Below are 19,196 nucleotides of genomic sequence, written 5' to 3'. Positions count from 1 at the left end.
TATCGTAGGAAGGAAAAATATATGTCAATGCTTTTGCATTCTTTCGGAAATGTAGCTGGGTAATTATGTCATTGGCATCGGTGAGCCACTGTCAATATGTGACATATTGAAATCGCGTTTGAAATTGCGCTTGTTTTTTGCTTTCACTTTGCAATCGCGCGACCTGTGTATAGAGAGCGACAGCACTGATTGGTGAGTGATGATAATTTGCGCACAAATTCCTCTGACATCGTCTTATCAATCGTTAGCTTACTATGCAAACATGACAAGTGAAATCTCCCGCAGCTTAAACATGTGAGAGGTTGATCGCGCAGAGAATCGCTGAGCGTTATGTGAGTGCGTGTGTAAAAGCAGCAGGATATATATTTCAGTTCTGCTGAGCCAAATAAGACAGGTCAGGGTGAAGAAGTGACAGCCAAAGAAAAGCTTACCACAAAACGGAGTAGTTATGACAAATCAGACTATAAGGCAAAAAGAAAGTGCAGCTTTATGGTTTCATGGACAAAAGAATTTCTGTGGCTGCAATATGACGAGCTAAATAACCAGGGCTGCACATAAGTGGTCCGCAGGTGCGCATTCGCTGTCAAAATAAAAAACACGCACAAGGGTTAGGGTTAGGGTTAAATTTAAAAACTGTACTTTTGAGTTAAAATATATATTTATAATTTTAATAAATGACAAATTAAAAAGGCATGAACATCTTTTTTTGTATCGAAAAAATATCGAACCGTGACACCAAAGTATCGAACCGAACCGTGAATTTTGTGTATCGTTGCACCCCTAATAAAAATATATATACATATATATATATATATATATATATATATATATATATATATATATATATATATATATATATATATATAGGAGCTGAACCTAACAAGCTGCTTTAAGTTACTCACGCCCTTATTCAGACATCCCAACAGTAATGGAAAGAACCATGTCACATGTGATATTTATCTTAGATGGTGCACAGAACTGTCCATGTGCTGATTCCAACATGTAATCCAAAGGCATACATGACTTATCAGCAGTAACAGTAACATGCGTACATGTATAATTAAATGTGACTTTTAGTTGCCCATATAAGTATTTCATGAGCTGTTTTTATTCTTCATGTTTCACAAAAAGAAAAAGTACAATATAAAATAAACTGCCTCTTTGTCCCTGTTTACTAAATAACTTTCAAAATATCTTTTAATAATGTTGTCACAAGCTGTAGCTACAATACTGTAGCTGTGTGTTTGATATCAACACACAGGAGGTTGGGAAGCGTATCTGTAACCGGAAGGTCGCCGGTTCGATCCCTGGGCTCTCTGTCCTGGTCTTTGTGTCCTTGGGCAAGACACTTCACCTACCGCCTACTAGTGTTGGCCAGAGAGGCCGATGGCGCGATATGGCACCCTCGCTTCTGTCAGTCTGCCCCAGGGCAGCTGTGGCTACAACCGTAGCTTGCCTCCACCAGTGTGTGAATGTGAGAGTGAATGAATAGTGGCATTGTAAAGCGCTTTGGGTGCCTTGAAAAGCGCTATATAAATCCACTCCATTATCAATATCAGTTGGTGTTGTTATGACCCAGTGATGTGTTTGTTGGTGTTGTGCCTCCCACCGGAGGATGGTGGCGGTATTTTTCCTTTTTTCTCTCCTAGGAGGTGGACACCTGGGCGTGGCTGCTAGGTATCTGGGTGGAGTCTCTACACACCTTCCGACTGGATAATTGATGGACCACCTCCAGTACTTAACGTCCGGATGACAGTCACCTGGGAGTGCTGTTTGGAACCCCGTTGACTCGGTCACAGAGTTGTGTGTTGTGTCATTGTAGTGCAGGCTGGAGTATTCACGTGTACCTCTAGCCTTGCCATGTAAATAATTGTAAATAAGTTAACCAGTGGCGGTCACTTTTTTGTTCCTTTGCTGTATAACTTTCACTGTCGCAGCCTAGTAGGCGTGAGAAGCCGTTTTCTTTTGTTGAACAAGTTTTCTCCTGTTTTTCGTTAGATAGTTAGGTAAGTGACTTGTCTTTTGTTTTGGCTTCTTTTTATTTTGGTGTAGGGAAGACTAGGGATTGTTTTATAGGGAGTTTTGTTTATTGTTTTGGCATTGCTCACTGCTGATGTAAATAAATGGCTGCTTAAATACTTAAAAAAGGTGTCGTTGTTGGGGTTTGTGCGTGGGTGGGAAGTGAGTGGGGCAAACTATTTGTTACGTTTATTTACTTGCCGGGACCAGAACGTAACATATTGGGGGCTCGTCCCTTTGGTGGTTCTTTTTGTGGCTTGTTTTCTTGGTTGGCGGTTTTTTCTTGTGTGGGGGGTGTGTGTGTGTGTGTTAGGATGGAGTTTAAGTTGGAGGACTTCACTCTGAGCCCGTCTGCGGAGAAGTTGGACAGGTGTAAAAAGGCTGACCTCTTGCTTGTTGCTGAATTCTTTGATGTGACTGTGCCGTTGACTGCGAAGAAGAAAGAGCTTAGGGAGCTCCTGTGTGTCCAGTTGACGGACAGGGGGTTGTTTGGTGAGCCGGGTCCTGCAGGGGGGGTTGAGCTGGGGGCTGTTGCTGGTGTTTCTGCCCCACTGAAAAATCTCCCTTTTCCACCTAGCCCTTCTGTGGAGGAGCTGCGGTTAACGCTGCGCATTAAGGAGGTGGAGCTAAAGAAACAGCAGTTGGAGGTGGACGCTATGCACTTGAGGATCAGGGCTCTGGAGGTAGAGAGGGGAGCCTCTGTGTCTGCCAGTCCTCCTGTACCTCGGTTAGCCCCGCAGTCACCATCCCCGCAGGTACCCTCCCCGGAGTCATCATCCCCGCAGTCGCCATCTCCGCAGCCACCGGCCCCGATGCCAGGTGGTGGCTTTGATGTGAGTAAACACATCAAAATGGTGCCGGCGTTTCGGGAAACTGAGGTGGATTCGTATTTCACAGTGTTTGAACGTATCGCAGGTGCGCTGCACTGGCCAAAGGATGTGTGGTCTCTTTTACTCCAATGTAGATTGGTGGGGAAAGCTCAAGAGGTATGCACCGCTCTTTCTCTGGAGGACAGTTTTGACTATGATACGGTGAAGGCTGCTGTCCTGCGCGCTTACGAGCTTGTGCCAGAGGCTTACAGGCAGAGATTTAGGGATGGGAAAAAATCCGCCAACCAGACCTATGTGGAGTTTGCCAGAGAAAAGAAAACTCTGTTTGATAAGTGGTGTCATGCTACAGAAGTAAAAACCTTGGAAGACCTGCGTGAGTTGGTGACGTTAGAAGAGTTTAAAAATCAACTACCAGACACTGTGGTAACCTACTTAAACGAACAGAAGGTTACGACTCTCGCCGCTGCTGCTATACGGGCTGATGAGTTTGTGTTGACACATAAAGTGGTGTTTTCGGCTCCTGCTCACAGTTTTCCGTCTTCCGGTGGCCCGCCCCGATGGTCTCCAAGGGGCACCCGCCGTGCCATCCCCTCATCCGTTGAGAACCGCGTGTGTTTTTTTTGCCATGAGCAGGGACACCTTATTGCGGTTTGCCCTGCTCTGAAGAGAAAAGAAATGACCAGGGAGGGTACATCTCCTTCCCCAATAAACCTTCTACAGACAAACTCTCCTACTTGGGGGGAGGTGATGGCACCCGAAAATGATAAAGTAGATAAGGAGTTTAAGCCGTTTGTGTCAAACGGCTTTGTTTCCTTGATAGGAGAAGATCGGCGGACTCCTGTCAGTATTTTGCGAGACACTGGTGCGAAACAGTCGCTCATTCGTGAGGGGGTCTTACCGTTTTCAGCTCAATCCTGTTGTGGGGCGGATGTGTTAGCCTGGGGAGTTAGGATGTGTGTAATACGGGTTCCTTTACACTTGGTGCAGCTTTCGTCTCAGTTTTTGTCTGGTGAGGTTAAGCTTGGGGTGCGACCCCAGTTACCGGTTGCAGGTATTGACATCATCTTGGGAAACGATCTAGCTGGCGGCACAGTTTTTCCGTCGCCAGAAGTAGTCGATATACCACTTACAGATAACAGTGGTTTCGATCGTGCCACATCAAAGGCTGTTCAAACCGTCAGTGTAAAGATATTTAGGCAGAGGAGAGGTGCGAGTGGATCCCAGCAACAGCAGCAGCAGAATAGGAGGCAGCCCAAGGGGACGAGAAGAACAAATATTCAAACCACAAGGGTCGCTGAAGCCACCATGCAATCAGACCCAAGTAGATTCACTTTTCAGGACAGTCAGCAGCAAAATGCTGAAACCAGGCCACCTGCTAGAAAAAGACAAGGACCTCGACGGCATAGGGACCGCAGAAGAGGCCAGCTGATGGTGGCTAATGCTCCATCTCCCACCCTTAAATTTGACACAGACTTTGATTTTGATTCCTCCAACGCGCAATTCATTAAGGAGGCGCTTGAGAAGAAGTTACAGGAGGGGCTGAATCTAAAAGATGGGAATTCTGAGGGAAGGGAAAAGGAGGGGTTGCAGCTGAGTTCAGGGGAGGATCATTTTGGTCCAAAGTGCTACTATGACAAAGCAAAGTTTTTCTTTGACAACATCTCATCTGATAATGGGCTCAGACTGACGTGGGCAGGGGAGCGAAAGCGCAATCTGGAGACTTTTGGTGTCCCTGGGCGGTTCCTGAGGGGCCAAGGATTCAGAGGTGGACGCCAGTGTTTTGGGGGCGGGTGCAGTGCTCGTGCAGGAGGATGAAAATGGCATTGACCACCCAGTCTGTTTCTTTTCTAGAACATTTCTAAAACAGCAACCAGCGCCTCATGCGTTGGTCCTTACTCCTACAGGATTTCAACATTGAGATCCGATATATAAGAGCTTAGAGAATGTTATGGCTGATGCCCTCTCTAGGTCGTAAATCAAACATCTTTGTGTGGGGTTGGATGTTTGATTTTTTTTGGGTGGGGGAAACTGTTATGACCCAGTGATGTGTTTGTTGGTGTTGTGCCTCCCACCGGAGGATGGTGGCGGTATTTTTCCTTTTTTCTCTCCTAGGAGGTGGACACCTGGGCGTGGCTGCTAGGTATCTGGGTGGAGTCTCTACACACCTTCCGACTGGATAATTGATGGACCACCTCCAGTACTTAACGTCCGGATGACAGTCACCTGGGAGTGCTGTTTGGAACCCCGTTGACTCGGTCACAGAGTTGTGTGTTGTGTCATTGTAGTGCAGGCTGGAGTATTCACGTGTACCTCTAGCCTTGCCATGTAAATAATTGTAAATAAGTTAACCAGTGGCGGTCACTTTTTTGTTCCTTTGCTGTATAACTTTCACTGTCGCAGCCTAGTAGGCGTGAGAAGCCGTTTTCTTTTGTTGAACAAGTTTTCTCCTGTTTTTCGTTAGATAGTTAGGTAAGTGACTTGTCTTTTGTTTTGGCTTCTTTTTATTTTGGTGTAGGGAAGACTAGGGATTGTTTTATAGGGAGTTTTGTTTATTGTTTTGGCATTGCTCACTGCTGATGTAAATAAATGGCTGCTTAAATACTTAAAAAAGGTGTCGTTGTTGGGGTTTGTGCGTGGGTGGGAAGTGAGTGGGGCAAACTATTTGTTACGTTTATTTACTTGCCGGGACCAGAACGTAACAGTGTAAATAATTTTCAGTCATCTATCAAAACCTTGTCTCATTATGTCTTTTGACCTTTTTGACCAGAAATATTTTTCCAAGACTTATAAAACTTACCTGATGTCAGACAGCAGCAATGTAAATTATTAAAACTTGTGTATGCTTTACTTTCTACATCTTTGTTTAATCTTGACCATTGTTAATTTCAGTCAAGTAAAAGGAAAATAAGTTGGCAAGGCTTTTAGATAAGTGTTAAACACCACTGTGGCAGGCCAAATGAAATGCCTTAAACATAATATTTTCAAAGAGCTTACAGGAAAGCACATTTATTCTTAACTTTCTGCTTCACAAACACCTCATCTATTTTGAAATTTCAAAGGAATGACAGGATAAGTAGGAGGGGAAATAAGGAAAGCTTAAAGCTCAATCTCAACATAAGCACTTTAAGTTCCTCTGTTTCTTCTGCTGTCTGATATTAACCGGGTGCCAACATCATAAAGCCAAGAATCTGCCAAGCACAGCACTCCAAAAAAATGGACATACACAGTGCACGCAAGTAATCCTGCATTACGCTGCAGTCACAGAACTTGTTGCAAAACCAGTTCTCTTTATTCTTTCGTACGTGTATAATTAAATGTCACTGCTTTTTGTTGTCACAGTAGGACTTAATGGCACACAGCATATCCTTAGCCATGGAGGCTGTGTGTTGAAAGGGGAACGTGCTCATCAGAAGATGAAAATTAAACAGTTCGGCACACACCCGACCTGCAGAACAGCAACTCACAGGCCTCTGAATGTATTCACACAGGCACGCACACATTCTTGCACATGTTCACGCCAGGACACACACACAAACACAGAGTCTACAACACAGCTGGATTTTGTTACCCACAATACACTGCAGCCATCTCTCACTGTGAGACAGAATGAAAGGCCCACATAAACTTTACTCCTCCCCTGTGATAAGAAGTGGGCAGCAAGAATAAATGGAGATGGGGAATTGCAGAGAACGAGTGTGAGAGGCAAGATGTTTAAATAGCTGGTTCGTTGACGCCTGCCACAGTTCATCCACAATTTGCTGTATACAAAGACTCACTCATCTAAACTTAAAGTGCATGGCAAAACCCAAACATGATTGTGTTGTGTATTCTCTCAAAGCAAGGTGCAAGGAGTCTTGGTCCTGTAGAAGCACAACTATGGTGACTTGACGACATAAGAAAGAAATTCCGCAGCATTATTATAAGTTGAACCTTATTTTGAAAATCCGCAGAACAGTTACATGGCTTAAAAAAGTCATAACAACAACCTCAAGAAACCTGAGCAGGCTTGTACAAAACATTCTGCTCTGCTTTTGGTTTGTTGCTATGACTTCTGGTCCATCAAACTTTATTGGACTGATGTCACTATTTTCCCAAATGTCAGCAATGAAATTAATGAAAAATAAACCTCAAATTGGTACTTGCTATGAATTATAATTTACCTCAAAAAGAACATATGCTCTCTCTCTCTCTTGCCCTCTTTCTCCCCCTTGCTATGGCTGGCTGTACTGTATTGTACAAAAGAGAAGTATACCACTGTTAGTTGTCAAGAATAGGATCATAAGAAGATCAACAATGGAAACAACACTCTTTGCAGAAAGCTTGTTATCTGACGCATGACCTTAGGGGGTTTGCACTGCCATTTCTCCCACTGAAAACTATCATTCGGTCACTAGATTGTAGAGGTAGATGCTGCTCTTATCAATGATTATCATGATGACCCTTGAGATGATAGTCATATCAGAAACTTTACAAATAGCAACTGCACTAGAAATATTCCAGAGACGCACAAGGAAACAACCATGAAGGGGAGATCATCCAAATGTCAAACAACTTTTGTATTTGATCTTATTATTTGTGGAGTTGTGAAACTTTATAATGGCAAATTTTATAGTATGTTGAAGGTTAAAGATTGCTCGTGTTGAAAGCTAATATGCAAATTACGGAAATTTGCATTGTTCTTACTGCTACCAAAGGCTGTGCTGCGTTTCCCTCTTGGCTAGAATATCCAGATAAATGACCAATGCAAAAGGGCAGAATAAATTTAGAACATTGTTGTTTAATTATTGAATAATTATTGTCTTTACTCTTTATTCCTATCCAGTTTAAGTACTTACATGTCAAAGAAAGTAGGACAGCTAGGTGGTGAAGGCTACCTAAAACACTGGTATTAATTACACTTCATACACAGCAAAATCTCCAGTGTTAATTTAACACTGGAGATTTTGCTGTGTACCAGCATTATGAGGATTGGTAAACAGAAACTGCTAAAAAAAAAAAAAAAGAACCAACTACAACGGCTGTGTAAAAGTGCAAATAATTGAGCAGTCATTTAGATAAATTATGTAGAACACAAATGCTTTTGGTAGCAAATTATTCACATTTGTTTTTCTCCTGACACTAAATTGGATGATGGAGAGACTGGCAGATGTGAAAGAAAAAACATCAGTGGTGAGGGCACAAAGAAGTAAAGTGGCGATCATAAATTTGTGTTAAAAAGTTGTTCTGCAGGGAGGTTACTTCATTTTCTTTTAGAAAATAAAGGAGTCTTGATTTAGTGGTGCCAAATCTTCCAAAGAGGAATATCGTGTTACCTCATGCTTGAAAAGCTTACCAGTAAAATCAGTTTAACAAGGTCTTTCTTTCTAAAACTCTTACCCCACAACTGTTTTGTAAGAAGATCAATTATAGCCATGCACTGTATCTGTACTGTACTGGGGTTGCACAGGAATGTGAAAGCACATGGACAAACATGTGTAAGGATATTATAAATAAAACAGATTAAGGCTTAACACACACAAAGTAAATAGAAATGTTATTCTGATGGGCGTGCTGCATGAAAGTTCAGTTGTGTAAAGGATTTTGTGGTTGAGCAAGTCTCTTTATTTTACCATGACCTCAAAAGTTATGATGACTTCTAGGATTAGTTTGTTAATCTGAGCCTGACGTGACGTCTTTTCTTTCTTGCCTTAGGAACATATAACGGAGAGTTGCATCAGTCTTATCTGGATAGAGTGTCAACAAGCTGGATTTATGTTGCATCACCTATTCTCATAACCCAAGTATCAGTATAGTAAAAAAAATTAACAGAAGATTAGATTAATATATACCATTGGGTGAGATTAAATGAATATATAATCAGGGCTTTATGGTCTGAGATTACCAATGCAATGACTGTAAATACAAATCATCCAAAAACTATAAATGACAATCCAAAAATTACAAAACGCAAAGGAAATGTTTATATATTGTATTGTTTTCCCATTGATTTGATTTTTACTCATGGGAGTAGTACTTTAGTAGTAGTTTTCCTCTACAAATATAATTAATTAAAAAGTCTTCTGTGTGAAAAAATAACAGAGAAAGATAATCAGCTGTCTCCGATGAGCCTCTCATTCTCCATATGGAGTAGTCTTGTACTGTAGCTAGGATTTTTTACTTTGCACAGCAGCTGTGAGCTGGCACAGTGCAGTAATCTGTTGAAGTATTGAGTCTCGTGCAGTCCTTTAATGTGAAATAATACATTTTAATGATCGAAACTATAAAAGAAACATTCCCACAAAGTTAGTCATTGCCTGTGAGGTTTTTGGCATCACATGTGCTGACAATCTATATTAGGATGAAGAAGAATCGCATGCACAATGAGCCACATGAAAGCCACGATAAATAAATTACATTAAAAGCTTAGGTACAAATACAATTTATATTTCTTTGTCATTCTCTTCAACTGCATTTACTCCTTGACTTGTTCTTCTGTGTACTCTTAATAGAACCATTGTTTTTGGCAAAGTAGCAGCTCCACACTTAGAGACGTATCTGTGACTCCTCTTACTATGTTCCCCTCTGTCTCTCATTAACCGTACCTGCTTTTGTACTGTTAATAGAAGCAGTTACATACCAGCTAAATTGTATGATAGGACAACCTTTCTGACACTGGTAAGGGTAGCTTCAGATATATTATGAGGTTTGAAATATCAGATAAATGGCAATTTGAGCTGAAAAGCCAGAGTAGGGATCCAGTATCTGCCCTCTAGTAACTTACAATGGGTGAGTTGCAGTATCCTGTAAACAAAAATCTATCAGTGAAAGTATTATGACTTTAAGTCTGCCAGCACATAATGACAATTAACCTGGTTATTGCCTTGTAGATATGAGATTCGTGCAGAGGATGTGTAATTACCAGGAGAAGCCATTATAGAAGCACTGAACAAAGTAACCTCAGTCAGCTTTGTGGATGGTTTTGGCCTCTGGCGGTTTCACCAATGCCTTGGTGTGGTGTTTTAAGGTGTGGAAGTGTTCCAGTTATGCTCCTGCTATGCTGAAAATGCAGAGCAGTGTGCTGCGGCTGCCTGTTAGACCTTGAGTCCTATCTGTGGGTTTAAGGAACATTTCCGTAAGGAAATCCAGTCCCCTTCCCAGTAGAATACTAGAAGGTAAGCTTAGCTTGAGGTATTCATGGGCAAATGTATACAGAAGAATATCTGAACAGATTTAGATTTCCTCCTGAAGTAAATCCAAACAGAGCTGTACTGACAAGTACTTGACAGTAGAACAGTGTTAGTGTTGTTGTCGTTTTGTATTTGATTGGACTTTGTTTTTAAATAGGTGCAGATACTTTGGCTAATCTTACAGGGACTGAATGATTCTTAAGAATTGGTTGGCTTTATTACTCTTCATTGCTATCTACTTTTTAAAATCAGAATCTTAGCCATTACCAGGACTTACTAGGACACAATTTCTAACAAGCACATCTGTTATGCCCCAGATGTACCTTTCAACAATGATAATTGCTGAACTGCATTTTGGTCTCTCTGTGCCTGGCAAACCTTAAAGAGTCATTTTTTTCATCACGTTATAAGGTAACGTGATGAAAGGTGTTTACCAAGGTGATAAGGTGTTTACCAAGTGAAGTTAAAAGCAATTATGTTGTTTTTGTGTCTGATCCACCAGCATAACAAGAAGGTGCTATGGAGCTATTTGCTGCTCCCTTTAGGGTTCACCAAAGCAGATAATCTGCCTTCATTCCACCCGATCCCTAGCATGTCCTCCCCTCCTCCATGAACCTCTTTTGTGGTCTTCTTCTTTTCTTCTTCTTTTCTGCCAGCTAAATCCTCAAGATCCTTGGTCCAGTAAATCCACTATCCCTCTGCAAATGTCCAAACCATTTCAGCCTTGCTTCACTAAGTGTATCTCCAACCTGATCAACCTGAGCTGTACTAATTTCTAATCCTATCCACTCTGGTCACTTCCAGTGAAAAATTTAACATTTTCAATTTTGTCACCTCCATCTCCTCCTGTCTTTTTAGCTGTGTCACTGCCTCCAGCAGATCTCACTATCAACTTATAAACCTTCCGTTTCACTACTCCTGTCACAAATCACCCTTAACATTCACGGTTCACCCCAGGGATGTAAACTCTTCAAACTTGGGGTCAGCTGTGGCTCAGAGTGATTCACATCCCAGCTCCTCCAGACTGCATGTTTGAAGTAAAGCAAGACACTGAACCCCAAGTTGTCAGAGTACAACTGAGTTCACTTCTGTGAATGTGTGTGTAACTGTGTGAATGAGGCTTATAGTAAAAAATACCTTGATTGCTCAGTTGAAGTAGAAAAGCGCTATATAAGAAAATCTAGGGCAGAAAACACATTTATTGTGCCTTGCTGCTATTAACTCATCAAACAGCTCTACACCACACTAACAGAACACAAACTGAACTTTCATTCATTTTGCTAACTAGAAGAATATGTCTGTGTAAATAAATAAATAAATACATTTTTATTTATATAGCACCTTTCAAGACGGAATCACAAAGTGCTGAAAGATTTTTCAGCCTTTCAATGAGGATGTGGTGGTCAACTGTGTCGAAAGCTGATGTTAGGTCCAACATGAGTAGAACAGAGCATTTTCCTGCATCATTATTCACCAGGCTTTCACTAGAGACCCTAAGAAGAGCTGTCTCCGTGGAGTGAAATCGACGAAAACCTGACTGAAACTTATTGTAAATGCCATGTTTATCTAGAGCTGCCAAAAGTTGCTTAGCCACAACCTTTTCTAGAAGCTTAGCAAAGGTTGTGTATCTTGATATGCTTTTGTTTCTTCTTGATGTGTTTACTTGTGGTACACTGGCCACATGCCTGCATTCAGGGTGAATGTTGGTGACACCGGGTTTTCCACAGAGTTGAAGCCTCAACATCAGCAATGAGGCACCACAAGCACAGTTGGGTATTCTGATGTAACAATTGGAGCAGCAAACAAGTCACAAAATCGAAGGTTGTGTGCATGTCTTCACGCTCAAGTGCTTCCAAATCTGTTTTGTCAATCAACAGTTGTAAATAAGCCTGTCACCTGGAGTCAGCTTCACACAGGTGTGCCAGCAGGCAAAGGGCAACAGGCACAACCCATACAAGCATGCCTATTCTTTCACCCACCTTCTCTTCTTACTATTTGTAAAAAAAATTCTAAACCGTCCCAGTGAGGTATGTAATCCTCCAGATGCTCCTTTTGTGGGTATTTTCCTTATAGCAAGAGTAAGTGCATAAAAACAAGTCTGATATAAGTAACGCACACGTAACTTGCTATTGTCTTTTTGAAATGTTTGTAGAGTCACCCCGAAGCAGTGAGCCTCCTCATTCACCTTCCTTGGATCTATCACTTCTTGGCCTGCAGTCACTTGTCGCTCACTTTAAAGCACTGTTCACTGTAAACAGAATCTCTGCAGCAAAGACAGTGATAGAAGTCACAACAGCAATGAAGACTTTTGAAAAAGAGCCAAGGTTCTCTGAGATTTTTACTGTCATTTTTCTCAATTAAGTAAGCCCGCCCCATCTTCATTTCTATTGCATCCTACAATCATTATTTTATATGACAAATTACGTCTTTAATGTTAAACACACATGTGATGTAACTGTTCCTCCTTCATCTTTCTCCCTTACCTCCACCCCAGTTACTGACTGATGTTTGCCTGTTTGCCAACAGGGCGCCCTCATGTGTGTTCAGCCCTCTGGCAGGGTCCCTGTTAGGCATGACTGTGAGGGAAAAGTCGGGTGGTAGAGGCCTGTTCTCCGGTTTGTGCAAGTTTAAGACAGATAGCATCTTCACAGCTTATCTGCACTTTGAGACATCAAGCTCAGGTTTGGTTCAGACTAATTTCATTTGTTTGGTTCATCACCGCAAACATACACAGAGACAGAATGTTAAGAAAGCAGAAACTCGAACTGAAGCTTATCTTAATTGGCCGTTTACTGGTCCACATGAACCATCTGTAACCATGTGTACAGAGTATCCCATTCATATGCACTCAACTAACTTTGAGTTACCAGAACCCAACAATAAAATTATCTTGGATAATTATTGATTTTAGGGGTTATAATCACTTTTGTGTTTGATTGTATTGAACTAGTGACCTGTCCAGGGTGTACAGCTGCCTTTTAGCCTATTTCAGCTGGGGTACGCACAAGTCCATAACTTTAAATCTTCCCCCCCATGAAAACTACATTTAACCTCACCTGTACCCTGATGAATTTTGACAACTCAATATACATCAATAAATGACAACTTGATTTTCGTTTTTTCTAAGGCTAGGTCTAGTAAGCCAATCGCCCTCACTAACTTCTGATGCAAACCCAGTTATTTTGTCCTGGAATCAGGCCTAATATAAGACAAAAACTGCTCAATTCAGAAAAAAGAAACAATAGTTACTCCTAGTATGCTTAGAAAGAGTTTAGTTGGATAAGCAGTTATAAAATTAATTCATCCAACGATTTCCTCAACCACTTATCTAATTTAGGGTTGTGTTGACCTCTTTTTTGTTGTAGCCTCACATTTCATAAATTTGAGGATGTGAAGTTAGTTTGAGGATGTTAACGTAATACTTATTCAGTCTAATTTAGAAGAAACTGGAGGTCTCATTTCCACAACATTTTTAGCTTACTGGAGAAAGTGTATTAAAAACGTGTATTCAGGTTTTTTCACCTGACTTTAAGTCAGACCCCGGTTTCTGCAAACGTGCAAACGCTGGGAATTTATTTATTTTTGGCTCACGCTGATTATGTTAGCTTATCCAACTAATATTCTAGTTAATAATCTTTTATACATATACAAAAGGGCTGAAATAATTACAGAAAAGCAAAGAAATGTTCTTACTATATACTTTCGTTTACCTGCATATAGGTGATATGCAACCAGCTTCTCTTTTTCCAGCATGTTACACTATATTTATTCAGACATTTCTTTATATTATGTTATATTTCTTTATGTTTTAGTGTTCAAAATATTACATAGAACCAAATTTGTTCTGTGAACATGCCGGAACTTATTTTCACCACAAGCTTCGGATGCTAGAGCACCGCTTGCGCAACTGTCATGGGAGTTCTCGCTTGACCAAAATGTACTCTGTAATTTGTGCGGAAATTTCACTGGGGTGGTGAAAAATCAGAAGCAGTGTTGTTGTTTACAGTCACACATCTAAAGATCAAATTTCACCTTCTGAAAAACCCATTAATATGAGGCACAAGCGGTTCATGTTTGTATGTAGACGTGCATCAAGAACGATTTTGGCATCGATGTGGGATGAGTGTTTACTTTGTCACTTATCTATTTACTTTACCTCCTGACAGATGCTTTAAAATAAACACACGCACACATACACACACACACACAAGCCCATTCTTGTCCCTGCTGGAAGGGGAATCAATTAGTGCAAACTGAACTGCGTGTGTGTATGTTTGTTTGGCTCAGTTAAAGCCACTGACCTTGACTGGTTCATGACCCAGAAACAAAGGCTGCATTTTACACAGGAACAGATTTTTAACTCTTTGCAGTGGTGTTCAGAGCTAAACCAGGCCGTCTGTTCTATCAGCTTTACAAGACCAGACCTGTTCCCTGCCAGCATTTCCACAGTGTGAACGCAGCTACAGACACATAAAATGTGTCCTGGGAGGGCGACTTTGCTGAGAAGCCTTTGTGTCGGTGAGAGACGGGAAATATATGCATATGAAACATACACACAAACAAACACACTCTCTAAATTACTCATCTTCCCAGCACACCATTTATAATGGCAGGAACCAGGTTTTCTATCTGTTTGTGCTTGCCTCACTATCAGCGCTCACAGATAATCAAACTCATCATCACATACCTCGAATAACCGGTAACTGCCTTCCAGTCAGTCTGCAGTAAAGTGACTATAACTTACTGTGGTGCACCGCAGAGTGTAAGATTGCGAGTCGAACCACTTAAGTCGTCCAACGAATGATGTAGTGTCACGAGGTCAAAGGTCATGTTAACAGTCTGTCTTACTTCTTAGGTTTGTTTTCATTCAAGAAGGAATGTGATGGATGTTAAACAGCAAACTATACAGAAAAAGGAATAGGTTAAATCAGAAATTTGCCTCTGTGTGCAACCGATTCATTTCTGTTATCGCTGCTAGCATGCTTTTTTTTGATGGCCCCACATTGCAAAACTATGACTTTAGTATTATAGCTAACCAAAAATATGTTGATTTCAGTGATGAGTAAAGCTGTATCGTCTCTTTAACCGATCGACTGCTTGAAGTAGAGGAGGATGTACTGTAAGTGTTTAAATCAAGATTACCTTAATTTGCTACAGCATATATAGTGCGCTCAGTGTTGGTGTTGTTTCTTCATCATCATAATAATGTTTGTCCAGGATCAATATTACAACAGACCAATCACGTTGTGATGTCATATCTTTGGAATGTGGAGGAAAAAGGAAAAGAAATGCCTTTGTTTACATATAACACCCTTCTAAAATAAATGGTAATCATTCCAAGTGTTTTCTTTATTCCTTTATGCTTTAGAATATATAATAGTGCTTTCAGCGTTAGCACGGTTAGCTCATTAACGCTTTAGCACCGTGCAGCCCCACGCACGGGGTGATCCGCATTAACTCGCTAACGGAGATTTGCCGCGTTAATGCAGTTATGGCGTTAACGTCATTTTAATATGCAAATGTTTGCAAAGTTTAACCTCACATTTGGCCCATTCGTTTTTAACAAGGTGTTACTTAGATTGGTGACAATCAGCAAAAGTTCAGTAAACACAAACATAAAGTTTGCAGGTGCTAACAGGTTTTGGCACTTCCACAGAACTCAAAGTAAAGGGTGGTTTCAAAGGTTGTTTGTTCCTCCCGCTGCCAAAAATTATTAATCTGACAGGCTTTTTATGTTCTCCCTTATAAAGTAATGCTCATGGTTGTCTGTCCAGTGAAAATAGATCGGATGAGAGCAGACTGACCTAACCATCGACCAGCTGATCCTGACACTATGTCACTTGATGTCAAACAGAGTCCAAGAAAATTGATTTTCAAACAATAAGAGAGTCAATAAAGAATTTAGCTTGGAGGAACGACTTCTAATACCCATGCCACTGAGCAGCTGTAGCTGTGAAGCAGTCAGACAAAACTACATAGTTTTAGCACTTCACTCAGCGTATCAACAGGTAATTGCTACAGCCACTGGTGTGTGGAAAAGGAAGCTTATTAGACATTACAAAAATTGTGACTGGCTGATTATCATCACCTCTTTTGGCTGTACTGTACTGTTAATAGCAGTAGCCGTATGTTTTTGTAACAAACTGTTTTTGTAACAAACTGTTTTTAAGGAGTGTGCTACAGAATCAAATCAAACTGGTTTAATTTAACTTGTGGTGCCGAATGACAGCATGTTGATTTAACAGCAGTTACACAAAAAGATCCATGAAAGCAAAAAAGTGGAAAATGCTACAAAGTCATTAGTTGAAGCTAAAAATATGAATGCTGGAGAGTCACATGTCACACTGCTGTGCAATAGCAAAGAACACTGTAGCTGCTGGAGAATGGTGAACAAGACATGAAAACTTTTATTACATTTAAATTCCACATATGCTGCCCTATCTGCGACAAATCCAGTGCTTCTTTTTTGTTTTAAATAACAGACATGCCATTCTGCATGTCTGCAGTAAAATGCACAGCGTGCTGGAATCAGACTCCTGGGAAGACAAATGTGAAGGAGCAGTGCTGACACGCTTCACTGCAGGCCAGGCGTTGACACACGACTCAGAAAAGCCTCGAGGCTCGGAGGGATGTTTGGAAAAGGAACAGGAAGAAAAAATGGTGTCGTGTTTATGTAGATGGATGGAGTGTGAATGCACAATTGCAACACATACACACAGACTCCCACTGAAGCCACAAGTAACCTCCTTTGATTTTGCACTGATGGGATAAATAAGGCTGGCTTTTTATGTATGCCAGCTCCATTTAATAGCTAGACTTGATATATATTGTAGGTACCTATAACAGTTAATTTGCAGAGTGTTAACTTTTGCAAAGCAGCTGATGGTATCTGCTTCACATCTCTGTTTCACAGAAGCTGAAAGAGGCCAGTGACAGCAATCAAGCGTAGTACTCTAATGCTCAGGTTATTTAAAATAACACTATTTTAGTTAGGAAAGCATCAGTTTGTAGAAAGTACGACAACAAGACAAGACAAAAGTTCCTAAAATACAACATGTAAAGCTTCCATTTATAAAAAAAAATTGTTTGTTTCAACTAGAGGAACAAGGCTGAGTCAATGTGCACTTTTTACTTTAATGTGCTCTGGTGTCTGCTTATTCAGCTGTCCTGTGTTGCTATCTCCAGCTGACAGACTACACGGAGTTTAAAGTCCTTTGGATCCTGTATGAACTCTTAGATTTCTATCTACAAGTCATTTTACATGCAAGGCATGCAAAGAAAATCTGTAGTAAGTTTATTTGGTTTGTCTCTGATCTTCTTACTGGTTAGAGGGGGTAAAAGCTCAGTTTGAAAAACATGAAATCACTCCATGCTACAATCAGTTTAATCTCAGTTTAACAACTTCTAAATTAGAACTGGCAGCTCTTTATAGTGTTGCAAACATAGTGACGTTCCCTCTAGATCTGGCAACTTCTGAGGCCTCTTTAAAGATCCCTGCATTAAAAAAAAATGGCGAAAGTCGACTGTTTTAATGAGAACAATTTATGTTACAACATCAAGAATGTGCGAATTATTTTGAAAAATCTAGCAACGTTTAGCAACCCTTATAGATTAAGCTTTAGTTTCTTAGTGTTTTCTCACAACTAAACTCACTGAAGCAGAATAATGAAGGAACAAAGAACACCTAAAGATCTTTTGCTCTTTCTTATTCCTCATTTTTTAATATTTTGCTTGGAAAATGGGTGCAGGGATTTAGTCTTTGGCCTTAAAAACTTTTTTTGTAGAGTTGTAAAAAACACAGTTTGTACAATTCCAGTAAGCTTGGAAGTTTTTCAGGAAATGTTCTACAGAAAAAGGCGACAGTCTTTTCAGTGGTGGCTCCTAATCTTTGGAACAATTTATATTTGTCAAACTGTGTTATGTTCACAATTTGACAAATAAATGGGGACAAACTGTGTTTGTGCAACAGGGTACAAGTAACAAGGTGCCTAAAAATCTAATTTATGACAAAATACTAGCTTATTCCTTGAGACAGGCGCCTTTTTTAAGTTTGAATGATTCATAGGTCAGTGTTGAGTGCCTTAACAAACAAAAAAAACATTCCTCTGAAAATATTCGTTTTCAAGGACTCGACTGAAAATGAGTGAAAAGAAAGGCCTTCAGAAAACCTGGAGAACTATTGCTCAAGACCATGATTAAAAAGCAATTACGTCTGGCTCCTTGGACACAAAATATAAAGAAATAAAGGGGTGGACCAAGACTTTTGCAGAGTACCATATATGAAGACTAAAGAACAACAGCTAACGTTAATGGTGCGTGAGGTTATCTATCACCTTCATTTACTGGCAAACTCTGGGTTTAGCAGGACACATCCCATCCTGAACCCCACCATATGCACACTTTTTCTATCCCTTTGAATAATGGCAGCCATCAAATTTAACTAAGGAGGGGGTTTAGTGAACGCCAGAAGTCTGTGAACTGAACAGCAACCCAATCAAGACTCAGCACAGATATATTAAGACCAAACTGCTGCAATTGAGCCTGTGAAACTGCTCCATCAATCCTTGCAACCTCAGTCTGTCTAATATATCCCATCTGTTCTGGGGAAGGGAGTCTGGTGTGTCTTGGCCTCATCCGTGGTATGGAATAAGGTTTCTGCAGTTGCCTGACCTGCTGACTGCTTGTTTTGGACTTTGCATTGGTCTGTCTATGTTTATGGAGTGTCTTATCCAGCAGTCACAGCTAATGTAGAGCACATTTGACGGACACTAGTAAATCAACACTGGCTCCTATCTACAAACTTAAAACAGAGTCTGCCACGTATCTGAGAGCAAATTTTAGTTAGTGCATCCTAAAGATTAATAAAACGTGTCGTTATTTGCTGTCTCAAAATCAAGCACAGCATTAGTTGCAGCAGTCCCAACAGATCAGCTCACCTTTACTCATGGCTCAGCTGATACTTAATGCAATCCATTTGGATGCAAAGACGTAAGGCACGGCTAATCCTGCCTACAGTTGCGGCACATCTGCAGGCTGCTTTGCAACCCATCTCCAATTCCACGGAATAATTGATGGAACAGCTGCTAATTTGCTGCTAACAATTCACTAACAGACCCCAAAGCAGCAAAAAGTGTGGATAATTTTAATTTTAGGGGATAAAATTATCAAAAGAGTCCCATCT

The 19,196-nt window shown here is 40.7% G+C and overlaps 2 protein-coding genes across 3 annotated transcripts in view; one reads left to right on the top strand and one right to left on the bottom strand.

Annotated features, from left to right (window-relative positions):
* Nucleotides 1–19,196, bottom strand: part of vasna (vasorin a) — a 44,108-nt gene that overhangs the window by 15,285 nt on the left and 9,627 nt on the right. The gene's annotated exons all lie outside the window — the stretch shown is intronic.
* LOC145429529 (uncharacterized) lies at nucleotides 1,575–5,459 on the top strand. Its single transcript, XM_080303166.1, has one exon. The coding sequence runs from the start codon at nucleotides 2,334–2,336 to the stop codon at nucleotides 4,662–4,664; it is 2,331 nt and encodes a 776-aa protein (XP_080159292.1). The 5' UTR covers nucleotides 1,575–2,333; the 3' UTR covers nucleotides 4,665–5,459.

This window comes from Astatotilapia calliptera, chromosome 6 (genome assembly GCF_964374335.1).
Source record: "Astatotilapia calliptera chromosome 6, fAstCal68.1, whole genome shotgun sequence".
NCBI lineage: Eukaryota > Metazoa > Chordata > Actinopteri > Cichliformes > Cichlidae > Astatotilapia > Astatotilapia calliptera.
This window is presented reverse-complemented; position numbering and strand designations above follow the sequence as displayed.

Excerpts from the sequence above, each read along its gene's own strand:
- LOC145429529 (XM_080303166.1), top strand. The coding sequence starts at position 2,334 with ATGGAGTTTAAGTTGGAGGACTTCACTCTGAGCCCGTCTGCGGAGAAG.